We start from the raw sequence: 24,976 nt of genomic DNA, 5'->3' as shown, positions 1-24,976 counted from the left end.
GCTATTTTACCTTTTATCTAATTTTCTTCTAACAATCTGGTGGAAAATAAGATTATAAATCTAAAAAGGAATGTATCTAAATTTAGGATAATTCCCCATATATTCCACTTTAAAGCTTCTCAAGGGTTTGCAGTTATAGGTTTTTATTTTAAAAGTAAGATAGGTTCTAAGAAATTTGTTAGAAGTGTTTTAAAAACAACTTGGGTAATTTAAGTCTTTTTGTAGAAAGGTTGATAGGAAATGGCTAATTATATCATTGCATTTAATGTTTTTACTAATGAATCAAAATTAAGGTATTATTTAGGCATATTGGCCTAGACTTATATTATCATTGGGTCCCCAATATCCTTAGTCCTAACTAGATTTCTAGCGTTAGTAGGCAGTCAGGAAATATCTACCTAATGAACACTGGTTGAAATTTTATTTTTATAGAGGTGTTATCATCCAGTAAATTATCTAAGAAAAACTTAGGTTAGCACTTCTTATGTAAGAATACCAGTGCAACTTATAAATAAGTTTTATTTAAAGTATAGAAGAGGAAAAAACCACAGTAGCTAAAAAGTATAGAATATTCTGTTTTGGAATGTAATGTCAGAGACAAAAAGAATACCAAAATAAAATTTTAAATTACCTGCTATTTAAGTCATTAAAATAAAAGCTGACTTTTCAAGCCATGCTATTTTAACTGTAGAGAGTGAAACTCTTTTTGGCTCCTTGGTTAACTGTTCTTTCTTTGAAGACTGACTTCTCTCAGACTGCCCATCACCCTTGTTGAATACAACTTCTCTATGTTTGGTTTGATCTATCTGTTACCTAGGCTTTTCCATTTCTTCACAATTTATATCTCAGTGATTTTCTTTTGATTAGTCACTTTGACTGGGGCAACTTCTTTCTGGCTACTATTCCTACTTTAAAGTTTTAAATGCAGACACATTGCTTTCTAACCACAACTGCCATCTCTTTAAGAACTTGTAAGATATTTCATCCAGACATTTCATCCACTTCTCTGCCATCCAGTGAACTGAGGCTCTGCTGTTTTCAACCATATCTGGATTTTAATAGCTCTAGGAGCATGTGGTTCTCTTCAGTGGGCTTATGATTTCAGCCTAGGTGGCTCCCCCCCCCCCCCCCCGAACTTTCTAAGTTCTCTAGAGTTCTTAGTTTCTTAAGGTAGAAGTTGATATCATTGATTTGTGACTTCTTTTCTGATTAGTAATCTAGTACAATAAATTTTTCTTAAGTGCACTTTAGCCACATCCCTCAAATCTCAGTTATTGTGTTTTCATCTTCATTCTGTTTGAAATACTTAAGTTTTCCCTTTTGATTTTTTCTTTTATTCATGGGTTATTTACTACTATGTTACTAAGTTTCCAAATATCAGAGGATTTTCCCAGATATATTTTCCTTAATATTTAATTTAATTTAATTCATTGTGATCAGAGAATATACTTTGTATGACTTTGATTTATAAATGTGCTGTATGCACTTGGGAAAAAGTGTTTTTTCCTGTTTTGGGGTACAGTGTTATATAAATGTCAGCTAAGTCAGGTTGTTTAGTGTTGCTGTAGTGTTCCATATTCTTACTGATTTTCTGTCTGCTGGTGTTCTGTAAGTGTTGTTGGTTGAACTGGGGAGACCCTGGACCCTGGGGCCTCAACGCAGCCAGACAAAGGAGTTACTGAAGGTTCTTGGCCTTGTAATAAGAATGAATTCAAGGATAGACATGCAGCACAGTGGATGAGCAACACGAGCAGGAAAGTTTACTAGGTGAAAAATAGAGATGAGAGCCCCTGAGCTTGAATGAGAGAGCAGGAGAGAGAGTCCGAGAGAGGCAGAGACAGAGTTGCATGCCCAGGGGTTTGGGTTTCTATCTTGTATTGATAGTTGTTAACTAGGGGGCAGAATACTTATTACTTGGAGTGGGGATTTCTTGGGAGCAGGATTTCATGCTTTTTCTTCTTTATTTGGTCAGGGATATTTGGCTTCCTTTGTCAGCCACCTTTGGCTCTCTGGTTTGCTCTAGCTTCATGTGGCTTTGTTTTGGATTGCTGCCAGCACAGGCCTCTGACTTGCCCAGTAGTGGCCATGATTTCTTCTTTGCCCACCTCCAGATATCCTGTTAGAACCTAACTAACTGCCTGCTCTGGCGTAAGTGTTTTCAAGATATCTTTACCTCTACTGAATGTTTTTTTATTTCTACTTGTTGAATTATTTACTCAGAGCAGAGTCCTAAATTCTCCATGTATACTTGCAGATTTTTGCCTTATTTTTATTACCTACTCTTGTCAGTTTTTAAAAAATGCATTTTTGACTCTATTTTTTTTGAGTTGCATATACATTTAAGATTGTTATAGATTGTTTTTAATCTCTAGTAATATTTCTTGTTCTTAAGTCTTCTTTGTCTCATATTAATATAGACTAGCCATTTCAGCTTTCTTTTCATTAGCATTAGGATTTTTTTTTTTTAAAGATTTTATTTATTTATTTGACAGATTGAGACCACAAGTAGGCAGAGAGGCAGGCAGAGAGGGAGGGAGAAGCAGGCTCCCTCCCCAGCAGAGATCCCAATGTGGAGCCTGATCCCAGGACCCTGAGATCATGACCTGAGCCAAAGACAGAGGCTTAACCCATTGAGCCACCCATGTGCCCCTGTTCGGATTTTTTTTTTTAAGATTTTATTTTTTTATTTGACGAGAGAAAGGAGTGGAGGGAGAGGTAACACAAGCAGGGGAGTGGGAGAGGGAGAAGCAGACTTTCCCTGAGCATGGAGCCCAATGTGGGGCTCTATCCTAGGACCCCGAGATCATAACCTGAGCCAAAGGCAGACACTTAACGACTGAGCCAAGCAGGCACCCCTAGGATTTTTTTAAAAAAATATTTTGTTTATTTATTTGACTGAAAGTATAAGCAGGGGGAGCAGCAGGCAGAGAGAGAGGGAGACTGGGAGCCCGATATGGGACTTGATCCCAGCATCTTGGCATCATAATCTGAGCCAAAGGCAAATGCTTAACCGACTGAGCCACCCAGGCGCCCCACTGTTAGGATTTAATACCTTTTCTGTCCTTGTATATTTAACTTTCTATCTTCCATCCAGCTTTATTGAGGTATAATTAACCTGTAACATTGTGTAAATTTAATCTGTCCTACTTTTAATTTAATCTTTATGTACAAAGTGGATTTATTTTGGGCAGAATAGAGTTAGTTGGTTCTTGAATTTTTTTTTCCCAGTCTGACAATTTCTCCCTGTTAAGTGGGGTGCTTACACCATTTGAATTTAATGTAATTATTACTGTGGTTTGATATGGATTTACCATCTTACTACTTTTTTTTTTATTTGCCTATGTGTTCTCATTTCCTTTTTCCTCCATCATTTGGATTACTTGAGAATGTTTGGATTTCATTATAGCTCCACTTTAGGCTTATTAGGTATACATCTTTGTTTTAGGATTTAGCCTAAATCCTAATTCTAACCTTTCACTGTTTACCTTTAGATAATATATCACTTTTTAGTTGGCGTAAGAACCATACAACAATATCATTCCATTTCCTGTCATATATTTGCTTCTAAACATGTTAAAACCACACAGTTCATTTTGATATTTTTACTTTAATTATCTTTGAAAGAAATGAAGAAATGGCTGAGAACTAGAGTATAAAATATATGTATATTTTATACTCTAGTTCTCAGCCATTTCTTTTTTTCTTTTTTTTTTTTTTTTTTTTTTTTTTTTTTTTTTTTACCAATCATCTTTTATTAGATGTTAATTCTCAACTAGGATATGAAAGGATTCAGGGTGCTAGGCAAAAGTGATGTCAAGAATGCAGAATGTGCCTCCACATTGGGTCCTCTTCAGTGGTTCACCATATCTGGATGACGCCCCCTTTTTTTCACATTGATATTCTATTCTGGGACCAGTAGTAACCTCTTTGCATTAGGAGTGGAATTCTGCATCAGTATCTAATCTGACAGCTCTCCTAGTTTGATATCCATAAGCTTCTTCTTCATTATTGGTACAGATGATGCCATCTGGAGTCCTGGGTGTCTATTACATCTAGTTTTCAGCCATTTCTGATGTTCTTTATATTTTTTGTTTAGATACAGTTTTTGTTGTTTGTATCATATTTATTCTACCAGAAAACTTTCTTTTAAAATCTTTGTTACAGCCTGGTGGATATTCATTTTATCAGATTTGTCTGTTGGAAAATTTTTTTATTGTGTCCCTGTTTTTTTTCAAAGATGTTTTCATTCGCTAAAGATTTTGGGGTTTATAGTTTTTCTATTAGTACTTTGAAGCTGGTATTCTATTATCTCCTGGCTTACATAATCCATGACAAAGAATCCGCTGTCGTTCTTATTTTTGTACCTCTGCATTTAAGTTTTTTCCTTCTTACTGTGGTTTGTGTAATTTTTTCCCTTAAATCCTTCTTGTTATCTAGGCTACTATTGGGATGTGTGCTTGTGCAAATGTGTGTTTAATTTTCCAGTAATCTGAGATATTGTTCCTTCCAGTTGTTTGTTTCCTTAACACTTTCTTTTTTAAAATCATTTCAGTTGTGTAGATGTTATATCTTTTTCATCTCTCAGCTCTCTGATTCTCAGTTTCTTCTCCCCCACCTTTCTTTTTTGTATTTCAGTGGGAAGAAGTGATACACTTTTCTTCTTCAAGATTCTTTCTTCTTCAGTGATTCGTTCCTTTGTTGTGTTCAGTCAGCTGATAATCTCATTTATTATTATTCCCATTGATTAGCATTCTTTTTCTCTGATACTGTTTTTTTATATCTTACATTTCTACTTGTCTCATGTTTATAGCTTTCATCTCTTTGTGCTGAAATTCCAGGTTTGTTCATATGTGTTTTTCACCTTTTCCTTTAAAATGTTAAGGTTATTTTAAAGCCTTTGATAATTGCAAAACATGAGCTGTTTCTGAGTCTCGTTCTTTTGACTGTCTTTATCTACTGAATGTAGTATTTCTTCTTGCTTTGTATATATGTGGTAATTTTTTATTGAGTGCTAGATATTTTTTTTTCCTGTTTGAACAACAGAGGCTGAGGTAAATATATATGTGCTTAGTAATGGGTATACCTCTTTCAGTTTGTTAATAGGTCTCATTTGAAGCAATGGGTTAGTGGTTGTATGACTCCGTTCTCTATTTGAGATGCGTTTGTATTGCTATATAGTTATCTTTGGTGCTCTAAGGACTTCACATTCCTTCAGCACATGACTGCTGTTAATGGACTTATTGAGAGTGTGGAGCAAAGAACAGTTTCTACCAAAAGGTGAATCAGTACAAAAGATGAACTCTCCCAAACGTGGATAAGTTTGAATGCCTCTTCTTCCTTTGGAGGGGCTTGGGATTCAATACATCCTGTTTCCTAGAGACCTCAGCTCTCTAATAGCCTTGATGAAAGTCATGCTATTATAGATTATTTGCTTTTTTATAATTTTCAGATTAGAAGCAACATTCTCTTACCACTTTTTATATAAGTGACACTGGAACTTTCCCTTAAACCAGATATACATGCATTTATTTATTTATTTGTTTGTTTGTTTATTTATTTATTTAAATCCAGACTTTTAAAGATAACTGTAATAGAGGGGCGTGTGTGTGGCTTTGTCTGTCAAACATCTGCCTTCCGCTCAGGTCATTATCCCAGGGTTTTGGGGTCGAATCCCCTATTGGGCTCCCTGGTCAGCGGGGAGTGTTGCCCCACTTCCCCGCCCTCTTCCACCTTCTTGTGCTCTCTCTGTGTGTGTTTCAAATAAATAAATAAATAAATAAAATCTTTTTAAAAAAGATAACTTTAAAGGAGCTAAACACTTTTAAGATTATGGACATAGACATACAGAGTGAATGAAGGGGAAAGAACTTTTCTAATGTTATTCAGTTATTCAATTTCTGCTTTTAACTTGGCATAACATTTATTGTGAAAGTTGCACATGCAATTTGAAGTATGTTGTAACTCAGGAGACAAGAGTGAAAATAATGGAAATAAGTTAAATGACTTAAATTTTGGCTCTAACTATGAAGATACTGATATATAGAAGATGCCCATAACAAGTTTGGATAAATTTTCTCTCGAGTTGTGAATGGGAAAAAGCAGTATTTTTAACTTAACGTACTTTACATATATGAATTGAAATATGAACAAGTAAGTCCATTAATGATAAATTATACAATATTAATACAATATTTAGATTTTATCTCTATTCCTAAAATGATTTTTCCCCCTTCGGGTATTTTCCTTACCTTCATATGCCACTTTTTCAAATAGTACATGATACAGTACATTTAAAGTCTATAAACATTGGGGTGTCTCGGTGATTCCATTGTTCGGGTGCCTTACTTGGTTTTGGCTCTAATCATGATCTCAGGTTGTGAGAGCAAGCCCTGCATTGGGCTCTGTGCTCAGTGCAGAGTCTACCATCTCCTTCCCTTTCTGTCCCTCCTCTCTGCTCATGCCTTTGCACATGTGTATGCTGTCTCAAAAAAATAAACAAAATCTTTAATTAAAAAAAAATCTACAAACCTTAAATGATGATTAGAGGACTGATATACATAAGATGTTGCAAAAATCTTTGGGCATTTATTTCAGAGTGGAAGCAGACTTTCTTTGGTTATTTTCTTATTTTTATTCGAAATCAGTTCTTTTTTTTTTTAAGATTTTATTTACTTTGGCAGAGAGCACAGAAGGGGGAGTGGCAGGCAGAGGGAGAGGGAGAAGCAGGCTCCCCATAGAGCTCCCCATGGGGAGCCCAATATAGGATTCAGTTCCAGGATCCCAGGATCATGACCTGAACCAAAGAAAGTCACTTAACCACTCAGCTACCCAGGTGCCTGAAATCTGTTCTGTTTTTTAGTTATCTGACCTGAAGCTAGTTACTTAATCTCTCATAGCTTCTGTTTCCTTTTCTGACAAGTTAAATAATAATGCAAAGCTCAAAAATACATATCTTGTGAGGAATTACATATTTTGAATGGTATATGTTAAGAACCAAATACAACAGCACTTTATTATAGGTTCTTAGTATGATAGGTACCGCTGTAAATAAGTCAAGAAAGACTTTTTTGCTATCTCTGTCTCTCTCTGTCTCTGTAAATAAAATCTTAAGAAAAGGAGGGGGTGCTTGTTGGGTTAAGCATCTGCCTTCAACTCAGGTCATGATCTCAGGGTCATGGGGTTGAGCCCCACATTGGGCTTCCTGCTTAGCAGGGAGTCTGCTTGTCCCTCTCCTCCCTGCTTGTGCTCTCTCCTGCTGTTTCTCTTGATATCTCTCAAATAAATAAATAAATAAAATCTTTAAAAAATATATTGTCTGGAGTAATCAGCAAGGAGTAAAACAAGAGTAAAAACAAGGACTCTTTATCATTTTGACCCAAGAGGTTTCTGATTCATAAAAGTTACAGTAAAATAAAAAATGAAGTTGTTTTCATTTCTGCAGTAGGTAACATCATATTATTTAGAGTCTTACCAACTCTGTACTGTTACTGTGTATGTATTTTGTATACAGGGATTATCTATTATATGAATTTGAGACTTAATCTAAGAATGGATAAGCTCTGTTTATTTGCCATAGTATACCTACAATTAAGAAGGACAAATTCTTTTAATCTTTGAAAAGTTTTTTAGGGGCACCTGACTGCCTCAGCTGATAGAACATGCAACTCTTGATCTTGGGATCATGAGTTCAAACCCCAAGTTGGATGTGAAGCCTCCTTAAAAACAAAAAAAAAATTTTTTTTTTTTTAAAGGTGATGTGGCATTTGGTTTTCGTGGCATTATTTCTTAGCAGATTTTTGTGCTATGAATTTAGCAGGTTACCTTTTCTTGCAAGATAGGGTATAAGAAGTATTAAGGTTATACTCTTTGTCTTGCTTGAACCTTTACCCTTCATTAGTTCATGGATAGCTGAAAAAAGTTGAAATAGAACACGAAGGTCTTAATATCTATGCTTCTCAATATGAATACAAGTTTCAAGTGTTTTTTTCAGTAGGATAAATATATCATATACATGAAACAAAGGCTTTAATCTAACATTGCCTTCCACATTTCCAGCAAGAATGTAAGCTGATATTTTGACTCTTTCATGCTCAGGGTTTATTTGTCCTCTCTTAAAAGGAATTTATAAGAAATCAGTGTTTTTAATTCATATAGAATTTTTTATTCCGGCAAATTGCCTTCTCAGTTGGGTAGGTCATTTAAACCTCTGAGCGCATTGGAGACAAATCTATGAATCTCAGAACTGTCCTGAAATTTCTGCCCATTTGGCCAGACTCTGGATAATATATATGGTTGTAAGATTCCCAATTTGCTGGTTCCCCACTTCCCCACTTAATTCCCCACTCAAGAATTCTTAGTGTTTTAGTAAAAGGGGGAGAAAAAAAAAGAACAAAAAAGAAAACTTTATGAGCACTATAGTTCTTTAAAAAAATTGTTAGAATATACTTAAAATTTACCTTTTTAGCTGTTGTTAAGCATATAGTTCAGTGGCATTAAAGATGTTCAAATTGTGTAACCATCACCATTATCCATGTCCAGATTTTTATCATCTTTCCAGATGAAACTCCATACCTGTTAAACACTAACTCCTTATTCTCCCCTTGCCCCACCTGCTCCCTAATTTGTCCCTATGAATTTGACTAAGAAGATTGACAGTTTTGAGGTAATTTAGATATTCAAACCCACAGTGGTTTTAAAGTTGTTAGAAAGTGGAATTTGCTCTTGTTTTTCTTTGCTGAACTGTCCCCAGTTTAGAGAAATTACAGATTTTGAAGAACGAAGTAGTAGAGAAGACGAAGCCACAGTTTGGGAGGAGACTCACAGATTTTGTTGCATGTGAAATAAATAAAATTTTGGTTGTTGCTTTTAGAATCTCCCTATAGATGAAGTGGTTTAAGAGGATGTGATTGTGATAAAAAGATGTATTACACACAGCATATCCGAAATTTTGGATACAATGTATTTGAATCCCAAACCTATCCTGATTGTGCTATAAGTTGGTCAGTCTCTGGCTCTCCAAAATCCAGAAATCAATGTTTAGCGGTTCCATCAATATATGCATGTTCAGTACTTCAAAACAATAAAAATCTGAAAGAAACATTTAAAACTATTTGCCCAGAGCTAATGAGAGAGCTTTGGGGCTATACCTACTCTTTAGTAGATAATGACATTGAAAAAAAACTGTATATTTTATACTGTGTATCCCTTATAATACATTTTTGTGCTTGAAAAAATATAAGAAAGACAACACAACAAAAAGTAGGACCAAATTTTTTTTTTTTTTAAATCCTCTACTGGTGGGTTTGGGAAAGACACAGATAATATATTTTTGGTCTGTGATCTCACGTCTGAGCTTGCTTAAGGTTACAGATTCTCAGGGGAGACATCCTGCCCCCACCCTCCTCCATTTATCCCTCGCAAGTTTCTCTGTGGTTTCCTTTTTTGTGTATGTTTTATATTTTATTCCCTGTATTTATTGCTTCTCAGATCTTGTATTTTCACTTTGCTTTTGGCCTCTGTCTTCCTTTTATGCTGGCTCAGAAAGGCATTTAATAATGTGTTTTTCTGGGGCATCTAGGTGGCTCCATGGGTTAAAGCCTCTGCCTTCGGCTCAGGTCATGATCTCAGGGTCCTGAGATTGAGCCCAGCATTGGGCTCCCTGCTGGCAGGGAGCCTGCTTCCCCCACCCTCTCTGCCTGCCTCTCTGCCTACTTTGATCTTTGTCTGTCAAATAAATCAATAAAATCTTTAAAAAAAAATATGTTTTTCATATTTTATCCATCATTTTGGTTGTTTTTAGTTATGACTGTTTTTCTAGATATCTAGCCTGCTGTGGGGTGACAGTCTTTATACATTTAAAAAAAAATATTACAATATGTGAACCTAGATCTCTCTGTATCACCTTCCCCATTTTGTATCTCAGTTCTTAAAGCTTATATATTAAGAAATTTTTGTAAAATTTGCAAAAAATTAAAATGCTCTTTAAGTGATTATTATATTTCTAAAAATATGTGTATTTATTTTATAGTTACTTGAAGGAAATTTTGCCAAAGAAGTCAGCCATGAAATGGATGGACTTATTTTTCAGCCTATTGGAGTAAGTTGTGTGCACGTGCGTGCAGTTGAGCGTTTTGTATGTATATAAATTTGTGTCTACACATATTTACAAAGTATAAAATATATATATATATAAAATATGTTTTCTTGAGATGTATTTACTTAGCATTGATTACTGCTACATCACTGCCTATCCTTAAATAAATTGTTTATTATATTTCACTTACACTAAATATATATATTATGAACAGTTGTTTGCTTTTCACTTAGCTTAAGAAATAAACATTGGTCATTATTTTTCAAGGAAGTCGGTCTTTTGGTATAATTCTTTTTTTTAATAATTCTTACAAAACAAATGTTAATTTCTTTACTAGAATTCTATCAGTAACATTACATAAATGCTTATTTCTGTAGCCCATTATACCTTTAAATATTAATATTTCTAAAATTTGTTATTGATGAGTGAAATTAAAAGAATTTTTAATATTTGAAGAAAATATAATTATTTGACTATTACAGATCAAATTTCTGAAACTCACTGAAGAACTTGCACTAACTGAATGGTTAAATCATATATTTGGAGTAAGTTACATTTTACTCTGATAGCATGGTTTCTCAACATTAGCATCAGTGATGTTTTTTGCCAGATAATTCTTTGTTGTGAGCAGCTTTCCTGTGTATTATAGGGTGTTTAGCAGCATCCTTGGTCTGGACTTACTAAATGCCAGTATTACCTCTTCCCCCAATCTCATCTCTCCGGGTTGTGACAACCAAAAATATATACATTTACTGCCTGCTTTCTGCTGGAGAGCAAAATTGCCCTCATTGACAACCTGTGCTCTATTGCACTGTTTCTCAAAATACGTAACATTACCACCACCCAGAAAGTTATTAGAAAAGCAGCTCCTCTGGGGCAGCTGGGTGGCTCAGTTGGTTGAGTGCTTGTGTTCAGCTCAGGTCATGATCCCAGTGTCTTGGGATTGAGCCCTACATCAGGCTCTCTGCTCAATGCGGAGTCTCTTTCTCCCTCTGCCCCTCTCCCTGCTTGTGTTTTCTCTCTCTTGCTCTGTGCTCTCTCTCAAACAAATAAAATCTTTTTTTTTTTTTTTTTTTTTTTTAACAAAAGCAGCTCTCCCTATACTTACTGATCAGAAACCCTAGGAATGGAGTCCAGCAACTTGAACTTTAACAAGCTCTCCACGTGACTCAAATGCATGTTCATGTATGAAAACTGCTCTGTAGGAAAGAGCTGTATTTCATATACTACACTTCATCATGTGCTATAGTTTGCCTCATATGCTGCATTTTTCCTTCAGTAACTATCCTTAGAAATTAGGGTATGGTCTAGCTGTGAAGCTGCAAAGAGAGACATCAAACTGGGTACCTGGAGAAAAGGGGGGGAAACTAGTATTTTTGAAGACTGTGTATAGTATACTGAACTTTAATATGCAAGTTTAGGTATAATGTGATACGTGATTGGCTTCTGTCTTCCTTCCAGACCCCTTTACCAAACAGGTAGAAGCTCTTCTGTAGTCAAGGGAAGAGGTGATGGAGGAGAGTTAAGAGGCTGGGGACAGAAATTATAGAAAATATCTTCGGAAGGTAGAAGTTAGATCTTTGAGTTCCAGTATTTTCTAAGCCTGATCTTCCTAGAACGAAATCAAGTCTAAAAATAACAGTAATCACAGTAAATTTTACTTTGTTAAACTCATGGTTCATATACATGTGTATATGAGGTTTTGGTATTTGTAAGAGAAATGGCGTGATACAGAAGTCCAAGGAGTCAGCTGGTGTACTAGTCTGTTCTGATTCGAATGACCACACTTGTTATTAACTAGCTTTGTAACTGATAACTAATATGGCAGGTCTCTCTATTCTTTTCTTAAATATGTGTGGATGTTTGGTCCAACATAGAAATTTCAGAAATAGTCAGGTTACTGAAAAATTCTTGTTAGGAGTTCAATTAGAATTGCTTTGAATTTAATTTGAAGAAAATTGATTAAATCATCTCAGTGAATAAGGTTTGCTCTTTTCAGGTCTTTTTCTGTTCTCTAATGGAGTGTAAGTTTTTATTGTTATTGTCTAACTTCTAGATATTTAGTATTTTCCATTTTTACAATAAGGGGTGTCTTTATTTGGTACTTCTAATGTACTGCCACATTGTTGATTGATTTGTTTTGTTGATTCAAGAATCTAATAATTGCCTAACTTTACATATTGGCCAACACCTCTAGCACTGGTTTAAATATTGACTTTATTGGGTAGAGGAGAGGGAGACATTCTTACTTTATTATCAACTTCAAAGGGAATGTGGCTAATTTTTCTCCATTAAGTATGCTTTTGGTATATTTCTCTTAGAGAGCTTTTATCATGCTAAGAAAGTTTTGTTTCTATTCATACAAAGATGGTTTTTTTTCCGATCATAAAAACATCCTTATATTCTGACATAAATGCTACTTAATCATGATATATGTAGTTTTTAATATCCCTTTGGATCTGTGCTACCTTATTTCTTATTTTTTTTTCCTTTTTATATGTATTCAAAATAAAGAAGGTAATATTATGGAAAAAATATTAAGTTCTAAGTAATATATAATAATACATGCCCATGGTTTTAAAAGTCAAAATATCACGACTTCTGTTGAAAAATAGGACAATCTCTTTTTCTACTTTTCCCTGTACTTGGATTGGAGTACCACTCCTAGGAGGTAATTATTTTCTGTTGTTTTAGCTGTGTGTTTTTTCTCTTTTCCCTCCCTATTTCTACAAAATCTGTTTATGGTGCTCTTCCTTGGTTTTCTGTTTTATACACGATCTGCCTACTCTCTGCTGTTGAAGAACAGGATTGAGCTCTTTCACTCCTCCAACATCACCCCTTCTCCTTCTGTCATCCCATTATAATTTTATCCCATCTTTGGTCAAATGAATATTCAGTATTTGTATTTCTGTGTTAATATAAATATTGTTCACATCTGAGTCAAGTTGTATAATATTTTATTTTCATAGAAAACTTTTTTCCCCTGAAGTTAGGAATTGCCTTTTATGTTTGATTTGTTATGATTATCACTGCTTCTTCCCTTAAACTTTTTAAAAGAACTGTTAAATTTTTTTTTCAATACAGTCAAATTTATCAAGTAACATATCCAGTTTGATTTCTATTTGAAGGCCTTCCCTCTGAAGCCTTTCATTCTGTAGTCTGGCTGCATAGTTTTCTCTCTTTGGGATTTCTCTTCAGTGTCCTTATCCTGGAAATTCTCAGCTTGTGGAACAAAATAAAGTTTATATTTCTTTGTTATTTAAATGAGATAGCTTGGCCCCTTCTCACCTCTGAAGAAACGATCACAGTGCAATGTAATACTGCAAGGATGACTTTTTCCTTCCTAGGTTTTTCCTTTTTATAATTGTGCCCTGAGATTTTAAACTTATCCCATATTTGGCGTCCTGATTCTAGCCATCAGATTCTAGAAAGATGAAATTCTGATGAGTTCCTAGATTGACCATATTCTTTTATGCATTTGCTGCCATCATTTCTACATTGATGTTGTTGAAGATGGGATTTCTAAGTTACTCCTGTTAGTCTGATGGCTTTGAGAGTATAGAAGAGAGGGAAGAGTAGTTTCTGGATTTTGTCTTTGTCACCTTAGGCATGAGCACTTAATCTCTTTTAGTTCTTTGGGCCACACACACATATTCATGCACATCACAAAACGATTCCTCTGTCATTACTGTTAAATTGGCTTGGTCAAAGTGACTTCTAGCCTTATATATAACTTTGTCTGCAAGCAAATCTTTTTCATGACAGTCTAGGTCCTGGTCACGAATCTGTACGTTTGCCTTCCCTGACATGAATTTTCTCAGATTCTTTGAGGGAGACTGATCTCATTCTGAGGCCACCAGACCAAGAGAGATGTAATGTTGTGACTGAAAAGAAGCAGCAGTTAGGGCCTTGATGAGATTTGGGTTCCAGTCCATTCTCCATCTTTCCCCTGCTCTCCATTTCATAGGCATTATGGGAGGTGTTTTGCTTTTGTGAAGCAAAAAGAAATTTTTCCCTCTTTTCTCTTGAATACTTCTTACTTGATCACTAAATATTTTTATAACTAAAATAGATCATTTAAGTGATTATTCTCAAAGCAAAAAAATCTCCCAAGATAACCTTGCTGTTTCTTATACTAGATAGTAGCTACCACCTCAAAAGGTAAATATTGATTATGTTTTTGTCTCATAAATACTGTGGGTTCCTCCAAAGTTATTAGTACTTTCCTTTCTTATTTATCTTTATATGTCCAGTGTCTAGGATAGTGTTTGGCCCAATATGTCTTACAAAATGTTCATCAAAGAAATGAAAATATATCATTAGGTTTTACCTCTAGCCTTTCAGATTTGACTGGTTTTATATTTTACCAATATAGGCAAACATTTTTTTTCTTCAAGTTTTTATTTAAATTGTAGCTAATTAACATACAGTATAAAATTAGTTTCAGATATAGAATTTAGTACATACAACAGGCAGTGCTTATCACATCTTAATCCCCATCATCTATTCATACTGTCCCCTGCCCACCTCCCTTCCAGTAACCCTCAGTTTGTTCTCTGTAGTTTAGAGTCTGTTTTCTGATGTCCCTTTCTCTCTCTCATTCTCTCCCCCACAACATTCATTCATTTTGTTTCTTAAATTCCACATATGAGTGGAATCATAGGTATTTGTCTTTCTCTGACTTACTTTGCTTAGCATAATACTTTCTAGCTCCATCCAGGTCATTGTAGGTGGCAAGATTTCATTCTTTTTTTATGACTGAGCAATATTCCATAGTATATATGTACCACATCTTCTTTATCCATTCATCAGTCAATGGACGCTTGGACTGTTTCCATAATTTGGCTACTGTGGATAATGCTGCTATAAATATTGGGGTGCATGTATCCCTTCAAATCAGTGTTTTTGTATCCTTTGGGTAGATAACTAGTAGTGAAATTGCTGGATCGTAGAGTACTTTTCAACTTTTTGAGGGACCTCCATACTGTTTTCCAGAATGGCTGCACCAGTTTATATTCCCACCAATAGTGTAGGAGGGTTCCCGTTTCTCTGCATCCTCACCAACACCTGTTGTTTCCTGTGTTTTTAATTTTAGCCATTCTGACAGGTGTGAGGTGATATCTCACTATAGTTTTGATTTGTATTTCCCTAATGAGTAGTGATGCTGAGCATCTTTTCATGTGTCAGCTAGCCATCTTTGGTTAGTCATGTTTTCTGTCCAGTTTTTAACTGGACTATTTATTTTTTGCGTATTGAGTTTGATAAATTCTTTATAGATTTTGTATACTAACTATTTATCAGCTATGTCATTTGCAAATATTTTCTTCCATTCTGAAGGTTGCATTTAGTTTTGTTGATTGTTTCCTTTGTTGTGCAAAAGCTTTTATCTTGTTGAAATCTCAGTAGTTCATTTTTGCTTTTGTTTCCCTTGCCTCAGGAGACATCTAGTAAGAAGTTGCTATGGCCAATGTCAAAGAGGTTACTGCCTGTGTTCTCCTCTAGGATTTTGAAAGTTTCCTGTCCCACATGTCTTTAATCCATTCTTTAAAAAGGTACATATATTTGAGAGAGAGAGATCTCACAATCCTAAGATCATGACCTGAGCTGAAATCAGGAGTTGTATGCCCAACTGACTGAGCCACCCAGGCTCCCCTGTCTTTAATCTATTTTGAATTTATTTTTGCATAGTTTTAAGAAAGTGATCCAGTTTTCATTCTTCTGCATGTTGTCCCAGTTAACACCATTTGTTGAAATGACTGTCTTTTTTCCATTGGATATTCTTTTCTACTTTGTCAAAGATTAGATGAACGTGTAGTTGTGGGTCCATTTCTGGGTTTTCTGTTCAGTTACATTGGTCTATGTATCTGTTTTTGTGCCATTACCATACTGTCTTGATCACTACAACTTTGTAATATAACTTGATGCCTCAGCTTTGCTTTTCTTTTTCAAGATTCCTTTGGCTCTTTAGGGTCTTTTGTGGTTCCATACAAATTTTAGGGTTGTTTGTTCTAACTCTGTGGAAGATGCTGGTGGTATTTTGGTAGGGCTTGCATTAAAGGTATGGATTGCTTTGGGAAGTATAGACATTTTAACAATATTTGTTCTTCCAATCCATGAGCATGGAGCTTTCCCATTTCTTTGTGTCATCTTCAGTTACTTTCATAAGTGTTCTTCTCTAGTTTTCAGAGTACAGGTCTTTAACCTCTTTGGTTAGGTTTATTCCTATGTACCTTACGGTTTTTGGTGCAGTTGTAAATGAGTCATTGTGAAACACCACATTACTGAGTAAAAGGATAAGAATCATATGATCCTTTCAATAGATGAAATGCACTTGACAGAATACAACATCTATGCACCATATAAACCCTCAAAAAAGTAGGAATGGGGGAACATACCTCAACGTAACAAAGACCATATATGAAAAACCCATGGTTCTACATCCTCAGTGAGGAAAAACAGAGCTTTTCCTTTAAGGTCAGGAGCAAGACAAGGATGTCCACTCTCACCAGTGCTATTTAACATAGTACTTAGAAGTCGTAGCCTTGGAAATCAGACAACAGAAAGAAATATAGGCAGACTTTTTGAACATGTATAGCTATTTTATTTTTCTTATTGTACATGCATATGTATAATCGAATTTATGCTAAATCTTTTTTTTTCTTTTAAGAAAAATATCATTGACTTTCTTTAAATTCTCACTTGTTTCCTTGCAGAATCCCAAATGCAAACACTTGTTCTTCATGAAACAATAATATGAACTTTGCTACTTGCATATTCTTCTCAGAGACTTTCTAGTGGGTTAGAATTGGTCTTTCTGGTTCTCCAGTTCTTCATCTGTAAAATATACAAGCTGTAATAGTTTAGCTCTAAAGTTCTGTAATGATCATATGAGGATCAATGTATATGAATATAAATTAACACTTAAGAATTCTTTCTTCCTGCCAGTATGAGGGAAAATGTATTGGGTAAATAATTCTTAATAAGAGAGAGAATAAACTCTTATATTATTTTCCTGAAAACAACATATCTCTTAAAAGGAAATTTATACTGTTGCATTAAATAAAATAGAATTGTTATGAAGTTTATTACTAACATTATATGACTGTATTTCTATTAATTATTTCCCCTTAACCATCACATTTCAATAGAATTTTCACTTTTGCATGCTAAATTATTAAGATTACATAGTATATGGAATGGCTTTGAAAGGGTCACATTTTGTTCATCAGTAGAAATTATCAGTTTCTTATTAGCCTTTCTGATCTTTAGGTTAGCATATATCTACAAAGACTCATTTTGTTATTAAAAAATATTTCACAGGGGTACCTGCGTGGCTCAGTGGGTTAAGCCTCTGCCTTCGGCTCAGGTCATGATCTCAGGGTCCTGGGATCGAGCCCTGCATCGGGCTATCTGCTCAGCAGGGAGCTTGCTCCCCCCTCTCCCTCTGCCTTCCTTACTGCCTACTTGTGATCTCTATCAAATTTAAAAATAAATTGTTAAAAATATTTCACTACTTATTTTTTATAAAAGTTTAATTGATGACACAGCACTATACTGTACTCATTATTAATCTTTGGTTAATTCTTTTCATTTTCCATGAAATTTTAATGATTTTAATGTATTTCATTTCTAATTGTAATTTCTCTTGAACATTTTCTATCTAGTTTTTTCTTTCTTTCTTTTTTTTTTTTTAAAGATTTTATTTATTTATTTGACAGACAGATCACAAGTAGGCAGGCAGAGAGAGAGAGGGGCAACCAGGCTCCCTGCTGAGCAGAGAGCTGGATGTGGGGCTTGATCCCAGGACCCTGAGATTGTGACCTGAGCTGAAGGCAGTGGCTTAACCCACTGAGCCACCCAGGTGCCCCTAGTTTTTTATTTCTTAAAACTACACTTAGTCAACTCTGTCTTAATTTTTACCACAGATGCATACCTTTCACAGTGTTTGTAGTGTACTCTTTAGTGGGACTTCACTATTAATAGATAGATTGGCATCTGATTGTAAGAAGGTTGTGGTACTTAGTCACATGTCTACCCATTCTGTTTAATTCTTTGGTGGGTTTTTTGTTTGTGTGTTTGTTTTTTTGGTATTTCTATTGTGTTTGTGTATTCTGAATGTAAAATATATTAACTCTGCCCTCCAGAATGGGCTCCATTTAGCATGAATCCATTCAGGAGAGCACTTTCCTTGCTTACATGCAAAATTTCATTATAGGCAACTTTGTAGTATTGTTTTTTTTTTTTATTTTATAATTTTAATTTTGCAATTGCAATCTGATTTTTCTATTCCTATTTACTGTGTTCTGAGTTTGGGCTACCACCATAGCAAGGGTCCTCTGTATTCCATTTTCAAATTTTTGATTTACCAAATCCACAAGTGAGGCTATGCTTGGTTTCTACACAGAGATTTGTGGCTTTTCTACCTCTTTTAAAAAATGAAAATGTAAATTTCTGTTAGGTAGGTGAGCTTGAGTGACATTATCAATCGTTGTATTCATGATATTCTGCTAAAGAAAGCAGAGTTTAATATCTATTTTTCTAATAATTCATAACTTTTATGATTTCTCTTTATTGCTTTCAAAGAAGGAATACTTAAGTTTTTTCTTTCACCTATTTCTTTGGGATTGAAACCACTGTGCTCACCTATTTTCATCAAGTTCCTTTTCTTCAACAAATAAAATGGCCTTTTTCTGATTGCTGTTGCATATCCAAAGGAAAGACGTTAATTTTCCTTTTCAGCAGCTCTTAAGTTTTCAGTATAAAGAGGTAAGAACAGAGTTGATTACAGACAGGTGTAGCTTCTAGTGGTGGGAGATGTGGTTTTAGATGGTCCAGAGACAGAGCATTAAATGACATTGCATCACACAATAAGAAATTTAGTTCAATTCCAGTTTTTATTTATTCTCTCAGTTTATAAAGAGAAAATCTGTTTATTTCAACCAACTAAGTGTGGGCCTGGTTTTACACTATTTAAAGGCAGTATATTTACTCTAACTTAGTATCCCTGATTCATTTTCATCATATCTAATTTTAGGACTACTTATTAGGGCAAGCAATACCATTTTCTATTCATGGTATTAATGCTATACTATTTGGATGGATTTTCCTGATTATCTTTGGGGGCCATTTTGCAATCTGCCACAGGTACCTAGCTTGGTGTGGTATTTCCGACTCATAACTGTAGAGCCTAATACCCAGTGTAATTTCTGATTCTGTCCTTGTGTGATTTGTGAATTACCTTCCTTTGTTAGGCTTTCTTTGAAAGCAAGTTCTGAATGAGAATTTAGGAACCTTAATCAGACCAAGAACCAATTTTTGATGTCACGTTTGCCAACATTTCTAAATTTTTCTTCTGGGGAAATCTTAAGCCTTTCATGAACTCAGCTTTAATAATTAAGTGCAGGCAGGGTAAGCGATGGACACTTACGGCAAATTTATGTACTATAGTATAGTAACCTGATATACCTTACAGTATTTTTTATCATGTTAAAATATGTGTAAATTTTTCACCCTTTATTTTTAAATTGGGATTTATCCAAATGTTAGAATCTGTAGTTCTTTTCTCTGGAATTCTTTAGCCTCTTCAAAGACAAGGCTCCCGGCGCTTCCTTATTTTCATTTGCTTGGCTATTAGCATTCTTGGATTAGAAAAGATAATGGGGTGAGGGTCCACTATTCAGTAAGTAAGATTTACTGAACTTTCCAGTTGTTTCACTCTTCTGTTACACTGGAATCTTCTGGACTAGAGCTTTGGTCCTTTGGTTTTCCCACAGTGTGTAAGGGTATCTCCTGCCTTTTGCCTGGGGTGGAGGAGGGAACCTAGAGGTTTAAATGTTCTTTATAAAGATTTTCAACCATTCTCCTTGTTTTCAGTACCATGCCTCAGCTTTCCCCCACCTTGGCAACCTTCTTGATTATCTGTTCCCTGCATTATCTGATCTGATCCGTTCTGGAGAACTGTGGCTGCAGCATCAATTGTTATCATTGATATCCTCCTCTGCAAGCACGGGGTATTCAGTGCTCTGTGCTCTACTAACGTCTCCATCTCCTTTCTGTCTTTCAGAAATACATTGACATATTGTTTTCGGCTGTTGTCTTCTCTCCTGTTTCCTTTTCTGTTGATACCTCTTTTCTGTAACTCCTGCTTTAGTGAGCTTTCATATCAAAGTGGATATAAATGCACCTGTTTAATTCACCGTGTTTATCAGAAAATCTCCCAAACTTCTCACAATGTGGTATCGCATCCCTTGGCTCCCTTGGCGCGAAAATTCAAATAAGTGAAGAAAGGAACTGATTGAGTGACCGTTCTAGCAATCTGGGTGACTGTTCTAGCAATCTGAGTGAGTCTGTGTAAAGTAGAGAGGCAGTCTTGGTTGGGGTAGACAAAGTTTGGTTTTTAACCTCTAATCCATTCTCTGATACCACAGAAATAAATAAAGGTAAATAAATGGTGAAGGATGAAGAGGATTCCTGGTGTATCTACTTGTGAGAAAACTCTTAGGCCTGCATTTGTTTGGTGCTATATACTTACAACTTAGCAAGAAGTTAATTCTCTCCATTACATTAATTATAGTGGGTGAATTGGAGTTGAATAAAAGGTAGCACATATTACTCCTGCTAAAAAAGAAGAAAAAAGAGAAAATACTTGAATCTTGGCAAAAAACTGAAGAATAGTGATAAAGATACTATATAAAGGTGGTGATTCTAATGAGGGCAAAACCAAACACTGGCTTAGAAGAGAGTTTGCTTACCATCTTATTTAATGTCCTATGTTTCATTATCTATAAGAAAAAGGAAAAGCAAAGTTAATTAATAGTATGTTCAGGAAAATAAAATTTAGAGCTTTTTTTGTGTGTGTGATTATAAAGGAATGCAACAGTATCTGAATTACTAAAGCACAGAGCAATCATTAATTATCATGAAAGCCTCAATTTAAACAAAGTAAATTGCATTTACAGAATTATAGAAAATCAGAGCTGAAAAGATACTTTCCATATTAGCCCAGTGGTTTCAAAACACTAATTTCCAGAGTTCTGGGTTTCAGTGAACTACCTCAGGATCATCTGGGAGGGATAGGTTATGAGGTAAGCATTATGTTTACATCATGACAGCTCTGATTTCTTTCTTTTTCATATTATTGTAGTTTTAGATAAGATTGTATTTTTAAAAGGCCTTTATCTAAGTAAATATTGTTTGAATCAGTTGCTCTTTTTGAAAAGTCACCAATGATCTTTCTTCACTGCAAAATCAAGATCATTTTCAGACTATTTTTTTACTCTCATTTATTATAGTCTGTACTTCTGTCCACTGTTTTTTAAAATACTCTCTTTCATGGTGTCTGACACCACATGCTCCTAATTTCTTCTAGTCTTAAACCATTTCTTCTCCATCTCATTCAAGCTCTTTGTCTTCTACTGCCCATGAAGTTTGGACTTTCTCAAGGCTTAAAGTTCTGGACCTCCATTCTTTCTCATGCTCTACTCTCTCCTTAGAAATCTCATCCACATCCATGACTTTAGTTATGTCTTATAAGTCAGACTTTTGATTTCTGTTTAAGCTCCATATTTGTTTATCTAATCGCCTACCTTGATATACTGCTTTTTAAAATTTCTCAGAAACACTAAAGACTCAATACATTTTAAAGCCAAACTCCATTTCTACCCCCCAAACAAACAAGCAAACATACAAACTGTAAAAATCTTTTCTTTCCCAGCATTTCCTACTTCGCTTATTTAAATGAGAAATCCAGATGTCATTTTTGATCCATGTCCAAGTCTTGCTCTTTCTTCCTGCTTTATCACTGAAATACCTCTTGAGTTACTCCCTTTTCTCTCAGTGACCTCTGCCACAGCTCTAAAGTGATTTAACCATTCATTTCCTTTTGGGTGATCTGCTGCAGTGGCATCCTCAGTGGTCCTGCAACGTTCACTTTGTCTCCCTTCAATCTTTTCTTCATACTGCTTCCAAAGTACTCTTCTTCCTTTACCTCTAGTAATTTCCCCTTACTTTCAAGTTGAAGACCAAAATTAGATTTGAAGGCAATTTACTCTCTTCTTTATCCATGCTGCCTTTTGGTTTCCCCACATGCTCTGCTGTTGATGCAAAAATAACTAATTTTTATTTAAAGGTGACATATTACTTTGTTCACAGTGTTTTTAAAATTTTCAGATGAAAGCTCTATTTGACAAAATATTTAAATATTTTGGGAAAAATGGGTATTTTCTTCAAAGAAAAAATTAGCTGTTTATTTTAATGTAAGCCTATGTAAATTTAAGGTTTAAGGTTCAAACTTGTATCATCTGGTTGTAAGTCTATACCATAAGCCAGTTAGACTTTATTAGACTCTTACATACAAGATTTTGGTTTAATGGTTTTCCTGACAGTTTGAATCGCTAATTTTTTGTGTTTTGTCATCTAAAAGTGAATATTTTAAAATGACCATTGGCATTTGTATATAGGTAGAAGATCTTTTACTTGACAGCTATTGGATCTTTTAATTTACAAAGTGGATAATACTTGTTTACTAGCTTTTATAAGAGGATTTTAATGATGTATATAGCATAGTAAAATTTTATTTGTGGTAATAACTGATCAATGTCTAATCTTTTAAAAAATCATATTTGATTTTACTTTTGTCTTCTGGAGACCCATATTTCTAAGTAAGAATTTTTGTGCCATTAATAATCCATACTGAAATAAAATAGAATTATATATGATGAATTACAACGTAGAAGTAATAATAAAAATCTTGAAATTATATTCTTTGTTTTATTTTTTAAAAAGGCTTTTCTTGCTTTGTCTACCAGCTATCCTGTGAATATCAAACATTTAATTGTTTCTATATTGAGTTGAGAGTATTTACACTTAAACAGTTATGATGTCATTGTTTTTGTGTCTTTATCACTATCTTGATTTTCTGTAGGGTGGGTCTGCTTGATTTGATATCCCTGGCACTAATCAGTTTGCATATAAATTGAGTCAGCTTTGATTTTAATATTGCTTTCTTATGAAATATTAATGTTTTTATTAAATCTTTACTACTGCCAGATATATTGAATGTTATGGATAGATTGTAAAATGAAAATTGGAATTAGTCTAATGCCTTGTCTTGCAGTACATGATGAATTAGAGTGGTTTTCCTCTGAAGCTGGGATGATGTTACCATGGTGAGAGCTTCTGTTGCCATGACATTTGCTTGCATATTTTGATAGGTCTTCATTTGAAGAAGGGCTCTGTTTCCTGGCAGACTGGAAAAGTATCATTCTATCTTTTTCCCAAATGTGTTATTTCTTACTGAAAAATATAATAATTTCCAAAGAATTGTAATAGTGAAGTGCCAAGAAAGAAAATACACCTTATTTTAAATTTTTTTCCTTGTTCAACTTTTGGAACATAGCTAAATAGTCTTAGCTTGCTTTGTATGAGGAGGAAGAACATCATTTTTCTAGTTTTCTTAATAAATAAAATACTGTATTTCCATTGGATTGTATTGACAAAATAAGCAGCTAAAGATGGATAATTTGTAATCAGTCTCAGTTGGATATAGATAGATGTTATTGTACAACCAAAGACATGGCTAATGATGATATATTGGTAGCAGAGCAAGGAGAAATAACTATAAATAAGGATTTCCCAAAAAATGAATGAATCAGTGAATTCCAGTAGGGTAAATATATAAAGTGTAAAATCAGTTTTCATATAAATGATAAATATTAAACACAATGAATTAAGGATAGTTCTTTCTTACTGATAACGTATGTTTAGTGTTGAAACATTAATGGTAATTTTTTTAAAAAATTGTATTTGACAGTGGTATGTTTTTAATTTTTGACCAGATAATACTGAAATTCCAATATGTAGTAAAAACAGACAGAATAAGCTCTTGCTTTCACATATCATCTCTCCCTCAGTTACTGACTATTGCTAGTTTTTAACTTTTTGTAGTTTCTTTATACATTTATAAACAATTGCAAATATGTTAATACATTCTTATTCCCACCCTACTTTTCAAGAAAGGTAGCATATTATTTTGCACTTTGCTTTTCAGAATTTGTCCATCCATGTTTTTAAATGTGTATTTTGTTAGTACTCTAATTAGCATTGGGGACATGTTGGGATCAGCACAAAGATAGAGGTTATTTTAGACATCTCCCATCCCTTATGCTTGAGGCAATTTAGAGTTTTAGAAGGAAATATTTTAAAGTACACATTCTGGGGGCACCTGGGTGGCTCAGTGGGTTAAAGCCGCTGCCTTCAGCTCAGGTCATGACTCCCAGAGTTCTGGGATCAAGCCTCATGTTGGGCTCTTTGCTCGGCAGGGAGCCTGCTTCCTTCTGTCTCTCTGCCTACTTGTGATCTCTGTCTGTCAAATAAATAAATAAAATCTTAAAAAAAAAAAGTATACATTCTGTCAATTAAGAATGAAAAAAAATTGATTTTCATTTTGTTGTTGAAGTTCAGTGATGACTTCAGTGACCAATTCATTTTATAAAAGCTATAAATTGAAATATTCTATAATGAGTACATATTTATACAAGCTACTTTTTTCTGCTTCAAATTGTTTTCTTCTTTCCTCTATTACTCGCATTCATCCTTTGAATGTTAAATTAGGTGTTGCTTGGGGAAGCCAGGTCTGGCTAGGTGAGTGTGACTCTGCCCTGCTACTCTTGTTGGCTCCAAAGCATTTAACACCATATTGTGATTTTTTAGTTATTTTAAGAATTCGTATTTCCCTAACTAGACTATAAATACCATGAAAGCAGAGACCATATTTGTCTCATTCACAGTGATATATTTTTTTAAAGATTTTATTTATTTATTTGACAGAGATCACAAGTAGGCAGAGAGGCAGGCAGAGAGAGAGGAGAGGGAAGCAGGCTCCCT

General features: G+C 34.6%; 1 protein-coding gene across 1 annotated transcript in view; it reads left to right on the top strand.

The window, feature by feature from the left end:
- The window catches only part of RNGTT (RNA guanylyltransferase and 5'-phosphatase), a 333,222-nt gene that overhangs the window by 160,695 nt on the left and 147,551 nt on the right, over positions 1–24,976 (top strand). The window contains exon 12 of the mRNA XM_059401043.1: positions 10,028–10,096. Coding sequence (XP_059257026.1) covers positions 10,028–10,096 — 69 coding nt within the window. The remainder of the gene's footprint in view (positions 1–10,027; positions 10,097–24,976) is intronic.

Source organism: Mustela nigripes, chromosome 5 (genome assembly GCF_022355385.1).
Source record: "Mustela nigripes isolate SB6536 chromosome 5, MUSNIG.SB6536, whole genome shotgun sequence".
Taxonomy (NCBI): Eukaryota; Metazoa; Chordata; class Mammalia; order Carnivora; family Mustelidae; genus Mustela; species Mustela nigripes.
The sequence above is the reverse complement of the archived record's forward strand: the minus strand, read 5'-3'. Positions and strand labels throughout refer to the sequence as shown.